We start from the raw sequence: 20,128 nt of genomic DNA on the forward strand, positions 1-20,128 counted from the left end.
GGCGTCTGCCCTCTCATCACCCTCCTCGCCCCCGCTCCTCCCCCTCTTAGTGACGTCACTGCTTCCTGCGCCCCGCAGACTGAGCCGACAGACGGCAGGAGGGAGGCGGCTCGTGTGCAGTGCTGACGTCACGGGCCGTAGACCGGGAAGGGAGGGGGAGGAGGAGGCAGGCTGACATCGAGCCAGAGCAGCGATGGCACCCAGGCAGGAGCGGAGTGTCCGGCGATGCCAAGGTAACAGCTGAACGCCTTCTACATGTATAATGCCTGCGTGTTCAGGCAGGCAGGACGTGACTACGGGACTTGTGTGGCTGCTGCCTTGTGTCACCGTGCTGGGTCACCTGGGGTGCAGGTATAGGAGGAAGGAAAGGGCACACATTCTGCCCCCCTGGATGCCAGGGCTCCATCATATTGTAGGGCTGCACTGCTGTCACCATGACAAGCTGATGTGCCTGGCATTTCCCTGTCAGTACAATGCAGCTCTGGTGATTGTCATACACCTGCACACACATGATCCCTGGAATGCAGCTGCCAGAGCTGTAGCGCAGTATGGTGTGTGTGTGGCTACCTAGCGGTGCTGTCAGCGATTGGCCATTTGTGCTGCTTGCTCTTTGTTGTGACACCCATCACATCAGAGTTTCAAGCATCAGTCATTGATTTGCCTGTGGAATGAAATGCCTGTATGCCATGGGAATTCCCTAGTCCATTGTTTCCTTTCTGCTTTATTAATGACACTATAATGCTTGCAGGGCACTTGTCAGCCTCGCACACTTGTACACAAATTTATCATGGCAAATCAGAAACAAGAGCGCATTTATATTCTGCACTTGGATTGTCTTTATGATTTGCCGCATGGAGCACGCATGGATCTGCGCTCCCCATACACTCACATTGTTTTCATTGCAATTTTACCTTTGCCCTCTAGCTCCTGCATATTTAAATGACGGTGTGTGGAATTGTGGATGTATAATCATATACACATATTAATATATATGATATACATATACCATGATATCCACCATGATAAGGCATCATTTGTTGTCACTGCTAAGCGTATGGTTAAAGCGTGCACATGTAGCCCTTCAATGCACACCAAATATACATTTTTATTTTTTTTTAGTATGCTGCTTCCTACCCAGTAATAGCTATAAAGAATCCCCGGTGATGCTTTCTTTGCTGGCTGGGAGGGGGTTAAATGCCTGGGGGTAGCCCAGCACAGGGCCATGTTTACAGTTGCACAGTCAGGGAGGATGGGGGAAGCTCCTTCCTGGGGTCCTGCCATCAGCATCCCTAGCTGAGTTCCCCTGCTGGACTGCAGTGAACTGTAAGCTGACTACAGAAGGATCATCACATGACAGTCTTCGGGGAGATTTCTGCTCCTTTTTTATTTTCCCCCTTCCCACTTAATGGGTTTAGCAAAGTATTTTTCGTGTGTTTAAGCTTGCAGTCACGTTTCACCATTTGTCATTAAACGGCTCTTTATTGTGTGTTTGAAATACAGCTTGCAGCACCTACAGTGATCTGGAGCATGGCTTCTAGATTAGAGAAAGCAAGGCTTGGCATACCGATTCATATGCCTGAGATCATTTAAAAAGCCAGCACAAAGGATAATCATGATGACCTTCTGTCACAAGCCCCCATTTTCATGGATTCCAAGCCATAACCTAAATTAGAGGGCACCATGTCCAAAGAGAAGGTTTATAAATTCCATTTCTTTTCTAATCATTTGTGAAAATATAGAATGAGCCTATGTGCATTTTAAGACTTTGACCTTGACTGTGTTAAAGAACATCTATGCTTTTCTTCTTTTCTAGATGAGGAGATGGCTTGTTGAAATAACGCACCAGCAGAGGCAGAAGGCTTATCGTTCCTGGATATATGTTTAGATATAACTCATATTAACGAGTTCCTAGATAACTCATCGCTCAAAACCCTGTCGCCATTAGATCTTCATTTTATCAGCTGGATTCATTTTTCTTTTTACTATTCCCATAACTTGGATGCAATTTTATAACATTGATCGTGACCAAAAAACAAAATCAAGCCATTGTTCATGGATGGTGGTAAAACAAATATTACATTACATGAGCACTTTTTAAAATAACTTGTACATTGCACTCTCCACTGCTTAAAGGTATCTGGACTCCTTTTTTTAGATTTACCAGTTCATTTTTGCTTAGATATATGCAATTTTTTTTTAAGTGAAGAGAGGTTGAAATATTTATGTATATGAATTGATTATGTAGCATACAATGGCTTTATAGATCACTAGCGTTTGGTAATACCATTTCATTTTGATATTATGGTAGCTTTTGATGCGTAAAAATAGGAAGGCTTAAAATTGAAATTTTGATATTTGGAAAACGTGCAAACATGGGGGAAGACGGAAGCCCCCCATTAAAAAAGCTGGCTAAAGAATGCGACATTAACATAGAAGTTCCCGATGTTGCAAGCAAGGTTGTAGCAATCAAAATGGAAGTGGATGACTATAAAGAGACAGCTGTAGAGGAGAACAAAGACGGCATTGCCAAGCCGAGTAGTTTACCACTTGGTGTGTCTTCTGAGCTGAACCCTGGACTTATACATACATTGGCACAGTTCAATTTGAGCAGCCGGAGTTCGCTGGGTGGACCCGCTGCTTTCTCTGCCCGCTTTTCACATGAAAACATGTCACCAACAGTGTTCTTGCCTCTCCCATCTCCACAAATTCACCCTGGACCTCTTCTTATGCCATCGGACAGTTCGACAGAGCTTACTCAGACAGAACTGGAGGGAGAATCAATTTCTTGTTTCATGGTGGGAGGTGAGAAGAGACTGTGCCTGCCTCAAGTCTTGAACTCTGTGCTGCGGGAATTCTCACTCCAGCAAATTAACATTGTGTGCGATGAAATGTACATATATTGCTCACGCTGTACGTCAGACCAGCTTCACATTTTAAAGGTTTTGGGAATTCTTCCTTTCAATGCTCCGTCCTGTGGACTGATCACTTTGACAGACGCTCAGAGACTATGCAATGCACTTCTGCGGCCGCATACCTTCCCACAAAATGGCAGCTTGCTGCCCGCAAAAAAATCTTTGGCTCAGTTAAAGGAAACAGGGAGTGCCTTTGAAGTTGAACATGATTGTTTAGGAAAGTGCCAGGGTTTATGTGCACCTCAACTTTACACCCAGCCAGACGCTCCTTGCATTCAGTGTTTAGAGTGCTATGGGATGTTTTCAACACAGACTTTTGTCATGCACTCTCACCGAACACCAGATAAGAGGACATGCCATTGGGGCTTTGATTCAGCCAAGTGGTATTGTTATGTTAATTTAAGCCCAAAATATCTGAACACTACTGAGGGCAAAAAAATGTATGTTCTTCTTGAAGAAATGAAGGAGAAATTCAGGAAAAGCAACCAAACCAAGAGAATCCAACCCAAAGTAAGTTTTCAGTTGTTTCTTGTTCTGATACACTCAATAAAAAGCTGAATAATTTATTGCAAGTTCAATGTAGATTAATTTTACTATGATTAATATTTCTAATACTAAATAGTGACTTTTATGTGAATTGGTGCATTAGGTTGCCCAAATTATTTTTGACGGTCACCAGATAACAATTATACTACTTAGGCTTTGTACACACGTCAATTGTCGTTGGAAAGGATTGTGAAAGACAATTATTGCACAATGCATGAATGAGTTCTGTACATACAGCAGAGCTCTGCTCTATGGAGAGAGGAGGAGGAGAATGACAAAACGGCACCCCGTTGCGCTTTCTCCTCCTTCACTTCTATTAAGATCGTTCGTCATCCATCGTCTGTGGACCGGCCAGGACGGTCGTTTAGAGGATGGTTGACGAGCGCTGTACACAGGCCAGATTCTCGTCCAATATCGGCCCTGAGCCGGTTGTCGGACGAGAACCATTGCACGTGTGTATGTAGCCTAATATAACAAGGATGAGGAGAGCAGGAGGTGTTTGTTTTCCAAATCAGAAGAGTGTAGGGTGATAAGGCTTCTCTTCCATAGGTATAGCATGGTGGGCTATTGCTGTGATCCTAGGACAGGAATTGTTACTAAAAAGGTAAAGAAAGCCTTTAAAATGGAGGAAGTGACAGATCTGTGGGTGGTGACAGGGGAGTTGTCTTCTCCCCAGTCGCTTCCTCTGTAAAGTTGGAAAGCTGCTTCTGTTGGGTCATCACCTCAAAGCTGCAAGCCTGGTTTGTGTTCAAGGGGGTGCGTGCTGATTTTAACATCTGTCAATATTCTGCTAATTAAAAAATGGAAGTTTAAATGTTTGTTGTTCCTGCAAGTACATTTGTTAATCCTCATCCAGTTTTTGGTGTGACAGGTGATTCTCTGTGCAGGCACTACTTGTAGGGACCTGACATTAGTTCAGTCACTCCCTGCTATCACTCTCCAAGGCTCTATATATTATTGAATGGGGTTCCTAGGAGTAGTGTTAGTGGTACTTTGTACCCATATGGGCAGAAGTCATCACCCTATGTATAGTATGTACCTGGGATTTAGAGGCTTTTTACATGTATAAAAAACCCAACTGACAGAAGCTTATTTATAGGTATCACAAGGTGTCTGTATTTTGAAATTCTTAATATCCATATCTATTACAACTGCTATATTTGATAAACCCTTTCATCTACATAGAAAATATATGCAGTTTCAAAGGTTTTTAGACCCATCGTTCTGTAGAGGGCACAATTGCAGTCCAAGTCATCCCTATTCAAGTGAATTGGAGAAGGGATCATTTTTTGCATTTTACTACAACAGATTGCAACCGTTTGCTTTGTGCCCAGGGCAGAAAACTAAGCTCTTATGCCGAGGGCTTTAAAGGGCTCTAAAGAGTGTTTTCAGGGTAATAAAGGTTATTGTACATACCTTAGGATTTCAGCACCTAAGGTGCTGAATGGGACTGGATGGGACTTTGAACCAGAAATGTCTGTGAGGTTCACTTTAAGTGCCTTTAAACTAAAGTGAATTATCATATCCTGTATATTAATTCACTAATGTCATTAGATATGATGGGGATAGAAGTCTTTGTTAACATTCAAGTGTTGGTGCATATAGATGGACAGATCTGACTTCTTGTTATGAGCACAAATCATATGCTAAAGGTCAATTGGCTGGTTGTATTTGCTCTTGTGTTTGTGCTTTGAGAAAACTAAATCTGCCCATGTAGTGACTTAGTGGTTCACAAAAAATATCCCTGTATTCTATAAACATGTATGTCTGTGTATATTTAATATCTCTCACACCTTTTTCCTCATAACAAAGTATAAAGTATGTTCTGGAAAAAACTTCACCCTGGCCAATAGCCACAACAGCCCTCACATCAGGCATGGTTGGTCCATGGCCAGAATATAAATACATTTAGTGTTTGGTTCTCCTTCTCTAGCTCCTGAGGTTTTGGTGTAGAAACAATTATTGTGCATAGTAATGTAGTATCCAAAAAGAAAGGCTCATACCGTGCTGATTTCATGTGTTGTCCAGTTTATCTGATACTGATGGTAAAAAGGTTCAGACACTGTGGCATTGCTTGTAAACTGATGGTGGCACATTGACACACATACCAGATCGAAATGAAGTCCGATGGTCCAGCTAAATTCCAGTGGCTCTGTTTAATGATTGAGACTTTTTTTCTTTTTTTTAAACCTTACTTCCCTTTCTGCACCCCAGGTGGTGGCCAATGGACCTATTTCTGCTCGCTATATATATAAAATTATTACCAGATAGCAGGTACAAGTCAGTGGGATGCTTAGGTGTCTTAACACACTCCATATAAATGCATGAATGGTGCCATCAATTTACCTCTAGAAATATACACCCACTCCATAACATAACCTTAGTATTTGTCTTTATTGGCAAACTGTGTGCTGTTTTATCATTAAAAAAATCGAACATGTTTTATTTTGAGAGATTGCCCACTGCTTGGCTAGTACTAGTTTTATACATTCTGTCCAATGCATTTCACAAAGACTTCCCTTTTAACCTGTTTAATGACCGTGTTCTGTTTGTCATCTCAACAGACCAGATCAATGGTTGCATTATGTTAGTTAACCTCCTAACTTTGTTCATTTCATTACTAATCATGATGGATTTACTTGTCCAAGGTGCTCTATTCAGATTGTAGTTTATCAGAGATTTGGTAAAGGCAAGCAGTATTTATACAAAAAAGCACCCAAAGCTCAAGAAAAATAGTATAAATGTTTTGATTTACTATTTTTCAAACAATACTGTCACATAAGCAAGATAACATAAATCTTTTGCATATGAAATGTGGGCACATATTATGTTTTGTGTTGTTATATTCATGAGCTTCAGAGTTGTCAAGTTGCACATGTAACCATTGTCAGTCTGTTTAAAGATCAAATTTTATGTGAGTTTAAAATACACCTTGCTCCTGGTTGTGATATTCATCTGATTTATTATGAGATTTGCATGTACTGTTGTGGATCTCCTGAGAATGGTTTACATATTAGATGCAGAGGTGTTGTCTCTCTCACAAAGCCCAGTCATAGAGATTGTGTGAAGGAGGGGAATCCCTTATTTACTCTGCAGATTACCTGCACATCACCCATGAATGTGTCCAACCTGCAAAACCTAAATCTTCACATGTGCTCCTCCTCAGGGCTGTAATTTAGCATAGTTCCTCTTGCTCCTTGTTTGTAGCACAATTTAGGGGGTATAGGTGAAATTGGCCAACTTGTCAGATAATGTGGCTGGGTAAATGGTGCTTGCTGGGTGTTTTCAGAATGCTTTCTTAGTAAGCATCAGATGAAAATTGCTGCCTCCACATTTATATGGCTGTAAAATTACGAAACATGGTGTCAAACACAGATTGCTCATTCACATTGATAACAATGAAATGCCTTGTATGTTGGGTGCTTTCAATCTATATACAAAATATATAATTTGTATATTAAAATTAATGGCGATTTGCTTAGATTCGTATACGCCAATAAAGGAAGATATCGGACACAATCCTAGCTCTGTAATTATATACATAGAAATGTTTTAAGATGCACATGGTTTAAGTGTGACCTGAGTTTGACCTGACATCGGAATACCATGAGCAAATCCATTAATGTGCTAGCAAAGATCTTTCCGATATGAAGTGACCAAGAGTTGAGCTTATCACTGTGCTTCTTCTTAGATCCAACAAATCTGTCATTACACTTCATCTATAGAATGGAAAATTGAAATAGTGTACTAGTAGCAAATACCATTGGTGACAAAAACTTTAAAAAACAAACCAAACAAGTAATCTTTAATGAAAGTGAGAAGGTCACACAATATTACACAGTTTCTGAATGTGAAACAAATTATTCCTGTGTTTCTGGCTTTTGTTTGAGCAGTTGAGGATATAAAAGTTCTTACACCCATCAGAGAACAAACCTATGCAGGCGTAAACTTTGGTGTGGTCATCGTCATCACATGACCATGGTAGACCTCCCCATACCCCAAATTTTCACAGGGAGAAGGTCAATACCAAGTCCATTTTTTTCTCTTGTTAATCACTGTTAGTCTTTCCTAAAAAGAGGCTGGCTGTGTTTTCTCAGCCATTGTCCATAGACCCAAGGTCCAATGTTTAATGTGTAGATTTGTGGTACAATCATTTACCATAATGAGTTATCTGTGGCAGTGTATAATGCATGATCCAACCTCTGAATCAAGCCTGTAGTGTAAATCGTTAAACAAGGGTTAAGGGGTTTTATCTGTTATATTTATCATGTGAGCCTTTCATGCCTTTAATAAACTTTAGCTTGGGTTTAGTAAGTAAATTTGGTTCCTTTAGTATTGTGTCTGCATTGGGTTTCCACCGCAGCCCCCTCCACAGCTTCATATGTACCAGTTGTACTGTCGTGGAGTCCTCTATGTTGAATTCATGATATATGACGCAGCATCCCACAGCGCAGTAAGAAAGCAGCACAGAAAATTCAAAAGCAATCATATTATATGCAAAGTCCAGCAGTGAGCTCATTCTAGAAAACCCTGTGCATATTAAATATGCCTTCCTGTGAAAAGGTGCTCTTGTTACACCAGTATTGGAGCACTGGCTAACAGCCCTGGGTTCAGGAACCGACGAATTAGAATGGAAAAGACAACAAAGCATGTGTGAATCACCTGATAATTACATGTCTGGCTGTCCCAGTACTCATTGTGCCTTCTGTGCTGTCAGTGGAGACTTCTCATGTGTTTCATAAAATAAATGATGCACTAGGTCAGACGGTGAGTAAGCCCATGTGCCTGTCTGCTCAATACCTTCTGTCCAGCAGTGCAATCCATGACGGTGTCCATAGCAATGTCTGCTCTTTATGATGCAAGGTGGAAGGTAGCTCACAGGAAATAACATATATGTGCCTCACATTCTGCTGCACAACACGCTTACACTCAACCACAGGGAATATCGTTTACATTTACATCTTTATAAATGAGAATCACTTGATGTCCCAAAATCACATTTTTATCACCGGAGCCTTTAGAAACACAGTCTTTGTTGCTCGTTCTCCAGTGGCTCTGCCTAGCGCCATTGAACCCGCTTTCAGTGAGCGGAGTCTGCCCCGGACACATCTTGTAACTGGGAGAATTCTGCAGAGAATGGCGTTCACTGCAGCACTGGAGACCGCTCATCCTTCATGCCAGGGAGGCAGATGTAAACCACAATGTAAAGATGTATGCTAAAATTTCAATGTATTCTATTGTAGTAGGGGCAGCTTTAAAAAAAAAATCCCCAACAAAATTTAATTAGTACAGTTTATTGTGAACAAAAAAAATTCATTAAAATTGTTTTTCTCAACATGTCTATATGTAACATTGTTAGCTACATGTTTACTAACAGGAATATTACTAACACTTTTCAAACACTTAATAAGCCTTTTATACTTAAAGTTTTGTGTTTGGATGATGTCTCTGTTTTGTTCTTACATTTATATGTTCATGGTGAATTAGCATCTAAAAATAAACAATATCAAAAAATAAACCCTCATAGCATATATTTTCTAAACTGGTTTTAGATATGGTATGGAAGTGTCAAAGTTTTTATGGATGTGTCTTTGTTGGGTGGATTCATCAGTTTTTCTGGTGGAGACCCCGGTCCTAGTGGAAGCCTAATTCCATGTGAGAAATGGAAGCATGTCTATGGGAGAATGTCTCCTTCTTTTAGAGGGGTTTGCTCCCTCTTCCTATTGGGACACAATTAGCAAAAAAAAATATGTAATATTGTACACTATGGCAGAACCATGGGCCTTGGAAGCAGAGGTAAATTCCACATTTACCTCTGCTTCCAAGGCCCATGGTTTTGCCATAGTGTACAATTGCACATTATGGGACACTTGGTTACCAAAGTTGCTCCGCCCACATCTCCAGCTCTTTAACCCAGGTCACAAAACACAATGTCCCTTGTTGATTTGTTGTTGCCACTGATATCTTCTGTTGGTCTTCTTCGGGTTTGCAGTAATGGGTTGTCATCATTGGTCACGTTGGGATGTCATCTGCACATGTGCACAGGATCTAATCATTCTGGCATGCAAATGTGCAAATGTACTGCACACTGAGCTGTGCATGCATAAAAAAAAAACACAGGCAGATAGAAAGTTTGACAAAAGAGATTTCATTGTCTCTTTCATCATAAAAAGCCTGCATGTCAGCATTTTTGTGCAGCTGAGTTTTATTGCTTTTCCTCAGTAGCTAGCATTATTTTAGATTTGCTTCAGTTTAGTAACTGTCATCAGATACATTTGTTAATAGGGAGGGACTTCTAGCAAGCTGGAGACAAAGTATTAATCATTTCTCACAGCAAGTAGCATTTGTACTGTTGTTCTGTTTGCTTTGTGCCCAAAATATTTATAATATACTCATAAGCGGTAGCCTTGCACAATTGCAGGGTGTTCTGTAGATTTGGATGTCAAAGCCATGGGAAGTGGCGCTTTTTACTTTTCTAATGTGTACTAAGGGTGTCATTGTTTTAATATTGCAGAGGGAAAATTCATAAACTAAATATATACCCAGCAGGTTTCTGGCACAGATATTCCTATAAATAAATGTTGTGTTTAAAGTATTCCCTTGGTTTTTGTAACTGTAAATTGGATAGGCAGACATTATATTGGATAAAAAAAAAATGTTTGAGGAGACTATCTTAGAGATTTCTAGAAATCTACGTTTTATCATCAAAACTTTAAACTGTATTAGGTGAACTAGATTTGTTGTTTTCTTTCATATTTTATTCTTCAGTGCAATAAGTGTTTCCTGGTTTTATCTCTCTATGCTCAGTACCTTCTTTGTGGCACTTTTTGTTGCTATATTCAGGTTTGCATGAAGAAGTTGGCAGAAAATAATTATACTTTGCCAAACACATTCACGTTCAATTTAAAGCAACCCCAAAAATGTACAAGAAGAATACTTGTGCATTCAGTGAATGGATACATGAATCTTTACTTTTTATTGGTACGGTTACCAATATCTGACACTTTTCAGTATGCTGATGCCACCAGCAGTGCGTTATGCTTCCACTTCATCACTATGCTTTAATAAAACATAATGGGTTACATCTGCAAAAAAAATATAAAAAAACAATTATTGGAAATGTATACTTATATATAATCTGATTATACAGATTACTCCAACAACTCTTATTAGATATCAAGAATATTAATGCAGAGAAAACTTGGCTGCCTACAAATGTTTTAAACAAATTTATAATCCACAAATGAGGAACTTGTTAGTTCTAGTAAACACCTTTGTAGAAAGGCATCTGAATATTTGCTTGATTATCTGTGATATTCTGAATTTAGAAGGTAGAGCAAGTATTGGTTAATATATATATATATAAAAGCACCTTTGACTTGTCACGTTATTATGAGCTTGTAAAATAAAGAATTTTCAGCTCATCCTTTAGCTAATGAATGTACCAAGAGCTGAATCCTTAGGTGTGACTGGATGTGTAATACTGCTATTTGAAGGTCGCTGTGTACCTAGATTACAAGTCTGAGATCTGTGCTCCTTCTAGCTCCAGCCCTTTTCCCTATCTGTCTTTGATCTACAGGTGAGCTGTTTGGTTGTTCCTAACCTGGCATTTCCAGTTTATTTGCCTGCAGCATGTAAGCAATTTATATTCCCATGCCAATTAAGTAGTGTTCATTAAGCTGGGTCTATAATTCCATTGGTATTCTGGGTTAAAATTCTAGTTGATTATTAAATTTTAATTTGCAGCATGGTAATTTAGGAAAGAATTTTCACACTTACCTGCCTTTGGGAAGCAATACTGTCAGTAAAGTGAGATCTTGTTGAACTCACCTTCCTACATCTGTAACTTACTGTTCAGGTTAACAAGCTTTTCTTCTCAGAACGCTACATTAGACTCCGTTCACTTAGCTATAGCACATGTGGTCTTTATTTCATCAAATTTATTTTTTAACTCTCAATGCTGAAGTTGATGCCCATTCTCAGTTTGCCCTCAGGGTGATATTATGTATGTAAAATATATTATTCCCTATATTCATTTCCAGCTACACAATCAATATGGTGGGGTTTGCTTTACTCATTGACATGCATAATGCATATTAAAAGATACCCTTATGATAAGTTTTAAAAATTTGGCATTAAGGGAATGTTTTTTGTGCACAAGGAAAATAGTACATGGAATCCAGGGTGTGGACATACCATATTTTACCCCTGCACCCCAGAACCCTTCAAGACCCGTCGGGTATTGCTTTATTCATGTATATACTTTAATCACTGGATGCTGCAGTGGAAACAAAGCTTGCACTGCAAATCATCACTTGGTAAAAGCATTGTGTGGCTTTGGTTTACCTACTGAGCATGTCTGTTACCATGAAATACAGCAAGGTGAGCATGAATCTTACCCATATCTGTGCGTTTCTACAGTAAGATATGTAAAGCATTGCCAGGACACTCAGTTCATTCTAGCAGCAGGGCATTTAAAACATTTCTTCCAATTTTCCCGCATGTAGGGTCACAACCCCAGTTTCTGCATAGCTAGTATAGGACAAAAGACTAAACGGCACTACATAATAATCTGCTTGATTTGTAATCACTTCTCTTTCACTATATCCAAGTAAAATAAAACAAATCAATGTTCTCATACAGTTTAGGAACTAAGATAATTCCAGTGATAATTATATTCAGTACCCATTGGAAAAAGCATGTGCCAATTGCTTGTAGCATTCAGTATAATTTTAGAAAATTGAGTTCAAAATGCTAGGCACAGCAAAGAAAGGTAAATAAATAAATAATGCACAACAAATGTTCCACCGGCAGACAATTGGAAACAAATGGTCTTAGGCTTTGAGATAGGATGTATCTTTCCATCATCTCGAATCGCTAAACATGAAGTAGTTCAGATTCTCATATCATGTGCTTAGGAAATAGGCTGTATGACTAGTCACTAGAATGCCTTATGCAATAATGCAATTAGAAGTTTTATTTAATGTACAATCCACAATAAAAAGAAAAAAAAAAACCCTAAATCTTTATTTGGCATCTCCACATTTTGCTTTCAAACAGCCTTAGTTCTCTTGCACACATTTTTTAAAGAACTCGGCAAGTAGTTTGTTCTAAAAATCCAAGCACTGTGAATTTAGGCTGTTTTAGTTGTCTCTGTCCCCTCATACAGAGCAAAAAGACCATTCTGTGTGTACAATATATCTGTGCATCTCCTTCCTTGTGTGTCTATGTTTATATCCATTTTATTACTCAACTCATTGAAGAGGAAGAAGGCTTTGTAAATAATAGAGAGATGACTCTGGCAAACCTTGTTTGTGCTGTTGTCCCGACTACTTGTACTATGATGTTCTATTTCTGACTTGGCTATGGCAGTTGCACGGTATAAGAGAGAGAATTGGTTTTGTGAGCATATGTTCCCTGTCACTAGCTGAACGCATGTGATTCAGAGCCACAGATCTGCAGCCCCCTTTCTCTCCTCCCATAGGACTGCTGTGCTTACTGAGGGCTAGGAGATATCTAGAGGAGCCTGAAAAGGTCATTTTGACTTTGAAGCAATTTAACTAGTGTCACATTGTGTTACTTTAGTGACTTGGTCCTTTTATATAAGCATATGTTTCCCCTGTTAAGAACTGCACATTCTAAGCTTTAATGAGAAAAATGGGCACAATAAACCTCCATATGTTTCTTTACCTTCATCTGCGGCACAAAGTCACACTGTGTAGGTGAAGTCTGATGCAGGCAATTTCCATAATAAGGTCGTTTTGACCTACAATGTAATACTGATTCACACAAAGCTTTTTTAAAAAACACAAATCCAGCATTCTGGATGTGGATAATAAGTCCTAATGAATATGGGGAGCCGCAAACCCCAAGAAAATTCACTCTAGTCATCAGCAGCTTTGGATTTTGGTACTTTTCTTGTGATGCATGTAGTGGAAACCTAGGGTGCTCTGCTTTGCTGCTTTGTATTAGGTTTACATTCTGGCAAAAATTACATATTTTAGGTGCTTTACTGGGAACACGTCTTACCCCCTCATTTAGATATGTGGTTGGTTATATCCCTCTCCCTGGGGTTATAATTACACTGATACCATTGTTTGCAGCCACCTTACATTGTCTGCAATGATCTTCAGCTACATGGTAAAAAAAAAAAATAAAATAAAAAACACAATTATGGTCAGGAGAGGGGAGGGGGCAAAACTTACTAACCCAAATGTACCACATACGAAATGTGCATGTTGGGACTTTAAAGGTACATAGCAAGATTAGATGCAAATTACTGTAAAAAGATATATTTTACTACTCCATCTAATAACATGTTTAAAAGAAGGTGCTAATTTAGGCACAGCAACAAAAAACAACCAAAACACAATCCATAAGGATCTATATGGTGGATGCAGGTGGCAGTAAATCCTCTGGTCCATAAATCTGCTGAGAATGCACACTGAGCTGCTGTTTCACACCTATGCATTGCGGCAGCACGCATGTTACCATAATGCACCATGCATGTGTTAGTGCATTGTGGTGCCATTTACTTCCCTGCTTAACAACGCTCTGTAATACACAGTAACACAGAAGTTGACCACAGCTGCTATGTGATATTTACCTTTTTTCTTCCCTGGCTTCTACATAAAAAGGTTATGTAGAGAGGTAAGGGGAGATGTGGATTTGCTGGGCCATCACAGACCGTAATTAAACACTCCAGGAAATGGATGTGATTGTTGTTATCCTATTTATTTAAAAAAAAATTTAATCCTTAAGAGATCATCAGTTCTTTCATGTGTTCATTTTCAGACGGAACATATACAGACCCTGGAGTTGCCTGCTTGGTACCCCTTAATCAAACGAGAAGACGATGGCACCAGTCGAGCACATGTGCTGCACATTAAACGTTCACTGGTAGCAATGCACGTTGCATGCAAAGATATTCTTTGTCTTTCCCTTCAGCCATCCCTATTCTGCTTCCAGAAGCTTCCATGAGGATTCTTTTTTTTTTTTTTTTTTTTTATTGAATCCAATCATGTATAATCGAAGACAGCTAAAAATGTAAAAAGAACAACTGGATGCATTTTGTAGTCCTTTTTTTTTTTTTTAATTATTTTATGTTTATTAGTACAGCCTGTTTTCTGGCACCCTAATATCTTTCTATATTATACTGTAGCATTACAATCTGCAGGCTACCCACAGCGATATTGCATTGACACCGACATTTACGCTCAAAATGTTTTGTGCTTGTGGGAAGCTGTAGGTAAATGGCATTACCCAGAATCCCATTCTCTAGATCCAGACAGGCATATTTGCCTAATTTGCCTGGGGAGTATTTTAAAAATGTTCATACTTTGCTTTTTGTTTCATGGAGGTCAGCAGGCCTGCATTTGTTTTTTTCTAAATAATAAAGCCCGTAGTTACACAACACATGCCTAAAATTGTAAGGTACGTGTCAAATGTCTGAGCTTTCTTAATACATTGATATGTGGGATAACACCTCTCACTTTGTAACTGCTGCGCTTGCTATAATTTAATAGCTCCTCTACGCACACACTGTCATATATTTAGATCTTGCATTAAAATGCATTAGGGAAAATGAGCAATACCTGTCATAACTGATAGAGAAGTTGCAGGTCCATTACTGTCTTGATGTCGGTCTTCTTTTGCATGGTATGCCTTATTAAACCGGTGCTGATTTAGGAGCATGGCACGTCCTAGAGGCTTTTATATGTGATTCTTATTTTTTTAATTCTCTTACAATGATGTCACAAACCTTTCTATTCAGAAAGAGTAAGAGTAATTTATATATGTAAATAATTGCATTGACACATTTCTGCTTGTCAAGATCAGTAGAGTTCTCTGATGCGTGAAAAGCAGGAGTGGCTGATGGGCCTCAGGATAGCAGCTATACTATCACTATGCTCCCAGCTTAGTCCTCCTCCAGCCTCAGGGACCTACATACAGCTTCCCCCCCAGTTATCACTGCCATTCTGCCACCGGTCTAAACACTTCCTTTCTAATAGACGGTGTTAACAAGAGGATAACTATTAAAATGTGGCTGCCGATTAATGAAGCGGTTAGCTTAACTCCTGTTGTGCAGGAATTGTCGAGATCTACCCATGTTCAGTATTTCTTGGTAAATTTCTGTCACCTATGTTGTAGTAATTAGCTTGAAGTAAACCCGCACAAAATATTGTGGTAGCTATTGACTTTTCCTTTGAGAAATCCTAATAGCATGGTTGTACCTTACTGTAAATCTAAACCAGAATAGTAAAGCATTTATTGTGCTAATATTTCTCTCCCCCCCCCCCAAACCCCCTTTCTCTATTTTATCTGTTCTTCTTTGTGTTCCAATTAATAAAAGGGATGTGCCAGGGACGGTTCAGCTGTGGAGGAAAGGGCTATAAGTCCAAAATTTGGAAAGTAAGGCAGGCTGTATCTGACTCCATATACTTTCCAATACACACGCTGCCTGGGATAACCTGTTACATGAGCCACTAATTTTCACAAAAAAGGAAAACACATTTTTTGTCAAATAAAAAATAAAGATACGCTGACTGTTAAAGATAGTCAATGCTTTAGCAAACTAACATTAGATCTGCAATTTGATCCTGTTTGATGGTGACCTATAATTTTGTGGTTATTGCAACTTGGCGTAGTTAGTAGCATCGCACCAAATCTCTGTTTAGCCATCTGTAGTGGGGCACTCTTTCCGCTGGCCATAAATGTAAGGTGTATTGTTTTCATTGGTCACCTGGGATTTTAAAAGGGTTTCCCCCTGAGAATTATTACCCAGGGTAAAAAAGGTTGAGAATGGCTCATCCAAAGGGAGACAGCCAGTTGATAGGTGGAGTGACAGAAATGAGCTAATCGGTGTGCTGCTTCTACTTTCACTTTTACAATAAAAGGATGTGGTTGTGGAAGAGACAAGTAAGCAAATGAAAAACTGAAGCAAGAAAAGTGAAATGTCTCCCCTGGCTAGACAGGGCTGTGCTGTGGGACAGAACTGTTTACTGCTAAATCTTAGGACTGGATAGTCAGAAATAGAAAGTGTTTGGCAGGTAAAACGGCTTTCATATATGCATTTCATGACTATTTAGCTGTTTAGCTTTAACACAGCATTATGCCTATAGCTAACCTTAGGGTGCCCATTAAATAATCCTTTTTTTCCCCTAAAGCTAATTTATGAGAGCAAAAAAAAAAATAAAACAACCCAACATGAACAATCTACATAAGTATCCAATATAAATAATCAAACTACTAGTGTTACTGTGTTTTGCCCCTCCTTTCATCTTCCATATTTTCCTTTATCCAAACCTTGTTCTTTCTTTGCCTCAGTCAGCATCTGCTTCCCCCCTATTGTTTCCTTTCCTTGGTAAATGACTAGAAAGCTTCCACATTTGACCACCTGAAGTGATACAAATGCCTTGGATAAAAATGTACCTATAATGGATTGAATGAAATTTAAATGTGATTACATGTTTAAAAGGCATATGAATACTCTTCTCTGCATTCAAACCTTACACAGCTAAGGAACATGATTTCTATTTGTTTGGCCATGTCAAGGGAAGAAACAGACTGTTTACCTGTATTGTAACAACAGGTGGCTGCATTTTAAGTCATATTGTGTGTTTTTAGTATATTGTTTTGTATGTGAAACAGGGCTGTTATATTTGAGAGACAGCAGTGATTGAAGTAGCCACCTGTCTGCTGCATGTGTCTGAAAGTCCACATAAATGGTTTTGTCAAAATTTTAAAATTGATTACTTTCTTACACATTGGGCCTGATTTATCAAAGCTCCCAAAGACTGGAGTACATAGACTATTATGGGAGAACCTATGTGATCCAAAAAAAACAGATTTCATTAAATGGTTTGCTAATATTTGGCAAACGTTATCAATCCTTGACCAAATTTATTTCAAGTTTGCAGCATCACCCAGGTTCTCCCATGTTAGTCTATCTTCTCCAGTCTTGGAAAGCTTTATTAAATGAAGCCCTTGCTGTATCTGCTATATTTAAAGTGATTGTGAAAATTTAGCTAAATGTAAATTTTGAAATTGTGCAACAGGGTGTTTATTTAATAAAGGTGACAAATGAGTGCAGGTAAAAATGAAAGTACAAAGACAAATCAATCATTTTTGTTGAACAAAACATTCAGGTTAGATTTTTATAATGGTTTCTTAATTTTTCTGTATACATAACTAGAATTTGCAAGTGTTGACATATTTAAGAATTGTTGTAATTGTGCTGTACCCGGGGTACAGCTGTAGTGTAACACCCCCACCAGTAGTGCTGCCACCAAGGTTCCCATCTTCTGGTAGATTCCTCATCACCATGTAAGCTTGTCAAACCGCAGGGAGGCTGAATAACCATCAATGTCAAAGTTCCATCCCTTCCTGCAAGCTAAAGATGTACTCACAAAATATGCTGTGTATTGAATGCTGCTGGCTACTGATTTGTTTGGACAGTTATAGGGTGAAAGTTTTTTTCTTTTTTTGTTTCATTGCAGAAAAAGTTTTCATTTTTTTAGCTATATATCCACATGAAGAGCATCACAAATTTCATCGTAATAATGAACACCATGCAAAGCTATACTATAGTACTGGTATACACATTTAGCATGATGTATTCCATAGTGTTTCATTAAATTGTAAGTCAAAAAGCAGTCCACTGCATACACAGTTTTGCAAGAAAATTTTTTTTTTTCTGAAATATTGAAAGAAAACCATCTTTGTGCTTAGAAAATATTTTATGAGTTTTTGATCGCATGTTGCTACATTTTAGGTAGTAAGCTGGCTTTGACAAAACACACATAAGGGAAGGGATGTAAAACGTACCAAACGTACTGTGTGTGTGAAAATATTTATTTAAAAAATATATTCTCAAGGTAGGCATTCAGATATTGGTACCCACGTGCACATTTCACAGCTAAGGCTTTTGTATTTTTGCAAATGGTAAAAAATATGCACATTGCAAGGGTAATCTGCCCTTGCCATTGATTCTCATGTAGTACAATAAAAATGTTTTAAATAATGCATTTTTTATTTCTCTTTCTACGCAGTTACTATCTATACATGTACGATAAAGTGGTGGCCCCCAATGTGTCCCTCTCTGCGACATTGTCACAAAACAAGGACTCCAAGCTTGCGAGAAGAGAGATTGAAACAAGTAAGCAATCTGTGGCAGAGTCAGAGATTCAGGCCCGAAGCACCAAACATAAATCTGTTACCTCATACCCTGACCTCTCCATGGAGGAGCAGGAGAGACTAGATAAGAAATATCATACAGAAAGCAGTAATAGACAGCGTAAGTAAAACATGTGAACCTTTCCTCATTGCTGGGACCAAAGCAAAATGTCCTGATAAACTGCTTACTTTCCTGTTGATATGTGGAATTCTCTTTCTAATTGCGTTGTTGTCCTCGGGGATGTGAGAAAACATTGATAAGATGTTAAATCTGCTGTACAGCTGTCCCAGAGACACTAACACAATGGAGGAATTACTATAGTGCTCTTTTATTGAATATCTTATGCTAGCCATTCACTGGTCAATATTTCTGAAGATTTGATGTTAGATTCTATATAAACATTGAATGTAATGCAAATCTATTAGAAAATAGGGCATTCTCAATAGATGTTTGATCGATATATGGGGGCTGATTTATTAAAGCTCTCCAAGGCTGCAGAGGATACACTTTCATCAGTGACACTGGGTGATTCACCAAACCTAGAATGGAGTTCTTCAAAGTCATTTGCTATTTGTTAGCAAATGTTTTCAGTCCATAATCAGATCCGCTCCAGGTTTGCTGGATCACCCAGCTTCACTGATAAAAGTGTATCCTCTCCAGCCTTGGAGAGCTTTCATTAATCAGGCCAATGGATTTAGTGTTGATCTGGGCTTCCCATTCTTTGCACGAGCCCACTTCCCTTGTTTTTCCACTAATGTACTCCGTGGGAGGAATGCTCACTACTAATGGTGATCATAGTAGGGGGAATGGTATAGTAATGGCCTGGTCGTAGACTTTTGATCCACTATACATGTCCTTGCCTCTTCTTATAAAATATAAGTAATGTGTTTGTCAGAAGACTGGGAAAGCTGTCTGCGATGGGCAGAGCACATACCGTATTATTCGGACCATAAGACGCACCTGACCATAAGACACACACAGGTTTTAGAGGAGGAAAACAAGAAAAAAAATATTCTGAACTAAGTTGTATAGGAAATAATAATATTTAAGGAGAGAGAGATTGCACATAGCATATTGCACTACAAGACTATAGTGACAGGAAAGCTATAGCTCACCTGTCATAAGTGAATAACATCCTGCACAAGAAAAAGAACTGCTAACCAGGACTGCTCACCTCACACTGCCCTCCTCCCGCTCTCTCTGCCTCCCTCCCCACTCCCCAAAGTTACAGGAGCCTTCTCCCTCAGACACACATCCCAAGCTTCTCTATAGACCTGAGCTGCTGATAAACACAGGGAGGGGGAAGGCAGGGTTCTGAGACTGATAGGATAAGGTAGGGGTGGACAGCTTTATGTTTTTTTGTAATCGGGGCAGGGGAGGCTGCAGAACAGAAGGGGCCATGCGGCAGGGGGATGCCAGGCTAGATGGAACTGCAGTCGCCTGCTGAGACCCCCCTTGGAAGCGAGGAAGGGTATTCAGACCATAAGATGCACCC

At 39.2% G+C, this 20,128-nt stretch overlaps 1 protein-coding gene across 1 annotated transcript in view; it reads left to right on the plus strand.

Moving 5' to 3' along the window:
* The first annotated feature begins 85 nt into the window (after window positions 1-85).
* Window positions 86-20,128, plus strand: part of SKIL (SKI like proto-oncogene) — a 27,039-nt gene continuing 6,996 nt past the window's right edge. The window contains exons 1-4 of the mRNA XM_072408094.1: window positions 86-233; window positions 1,814-3,422; window positions 14,253-14,343; window positions 18,505-18,753. Of these exons, the coding sequence (XP_072264195.1) occupies window positions 2,373-3,422; window positions 14,253-14,343; window positions 18,505-18,753 (1,390 nt within the window). The 5' untranslated portion in view covers window positions 86-233; window positions 1,814-2,372. The remainder of the gene's footprint in view (window positions 234-1,813; window positions 3,423-14,252; window positions 14,344-18,504; window positions 18,754-20,128) is intronic.

This window comes from Pyxicephalus adspersus, chromosome 4 (genome assembly GCF_032062135.1).
Source record: "Pyxicephalus adspersus chromosome 4, UCB_Pads_2.0, whole genome shotgun sequence".
NCBI lineage: Eukaryota > Metazoa > Chordata > Amphibia > Anura > Pyxicephalidae > Pyxicephalus > Pyxicephalus adspersus.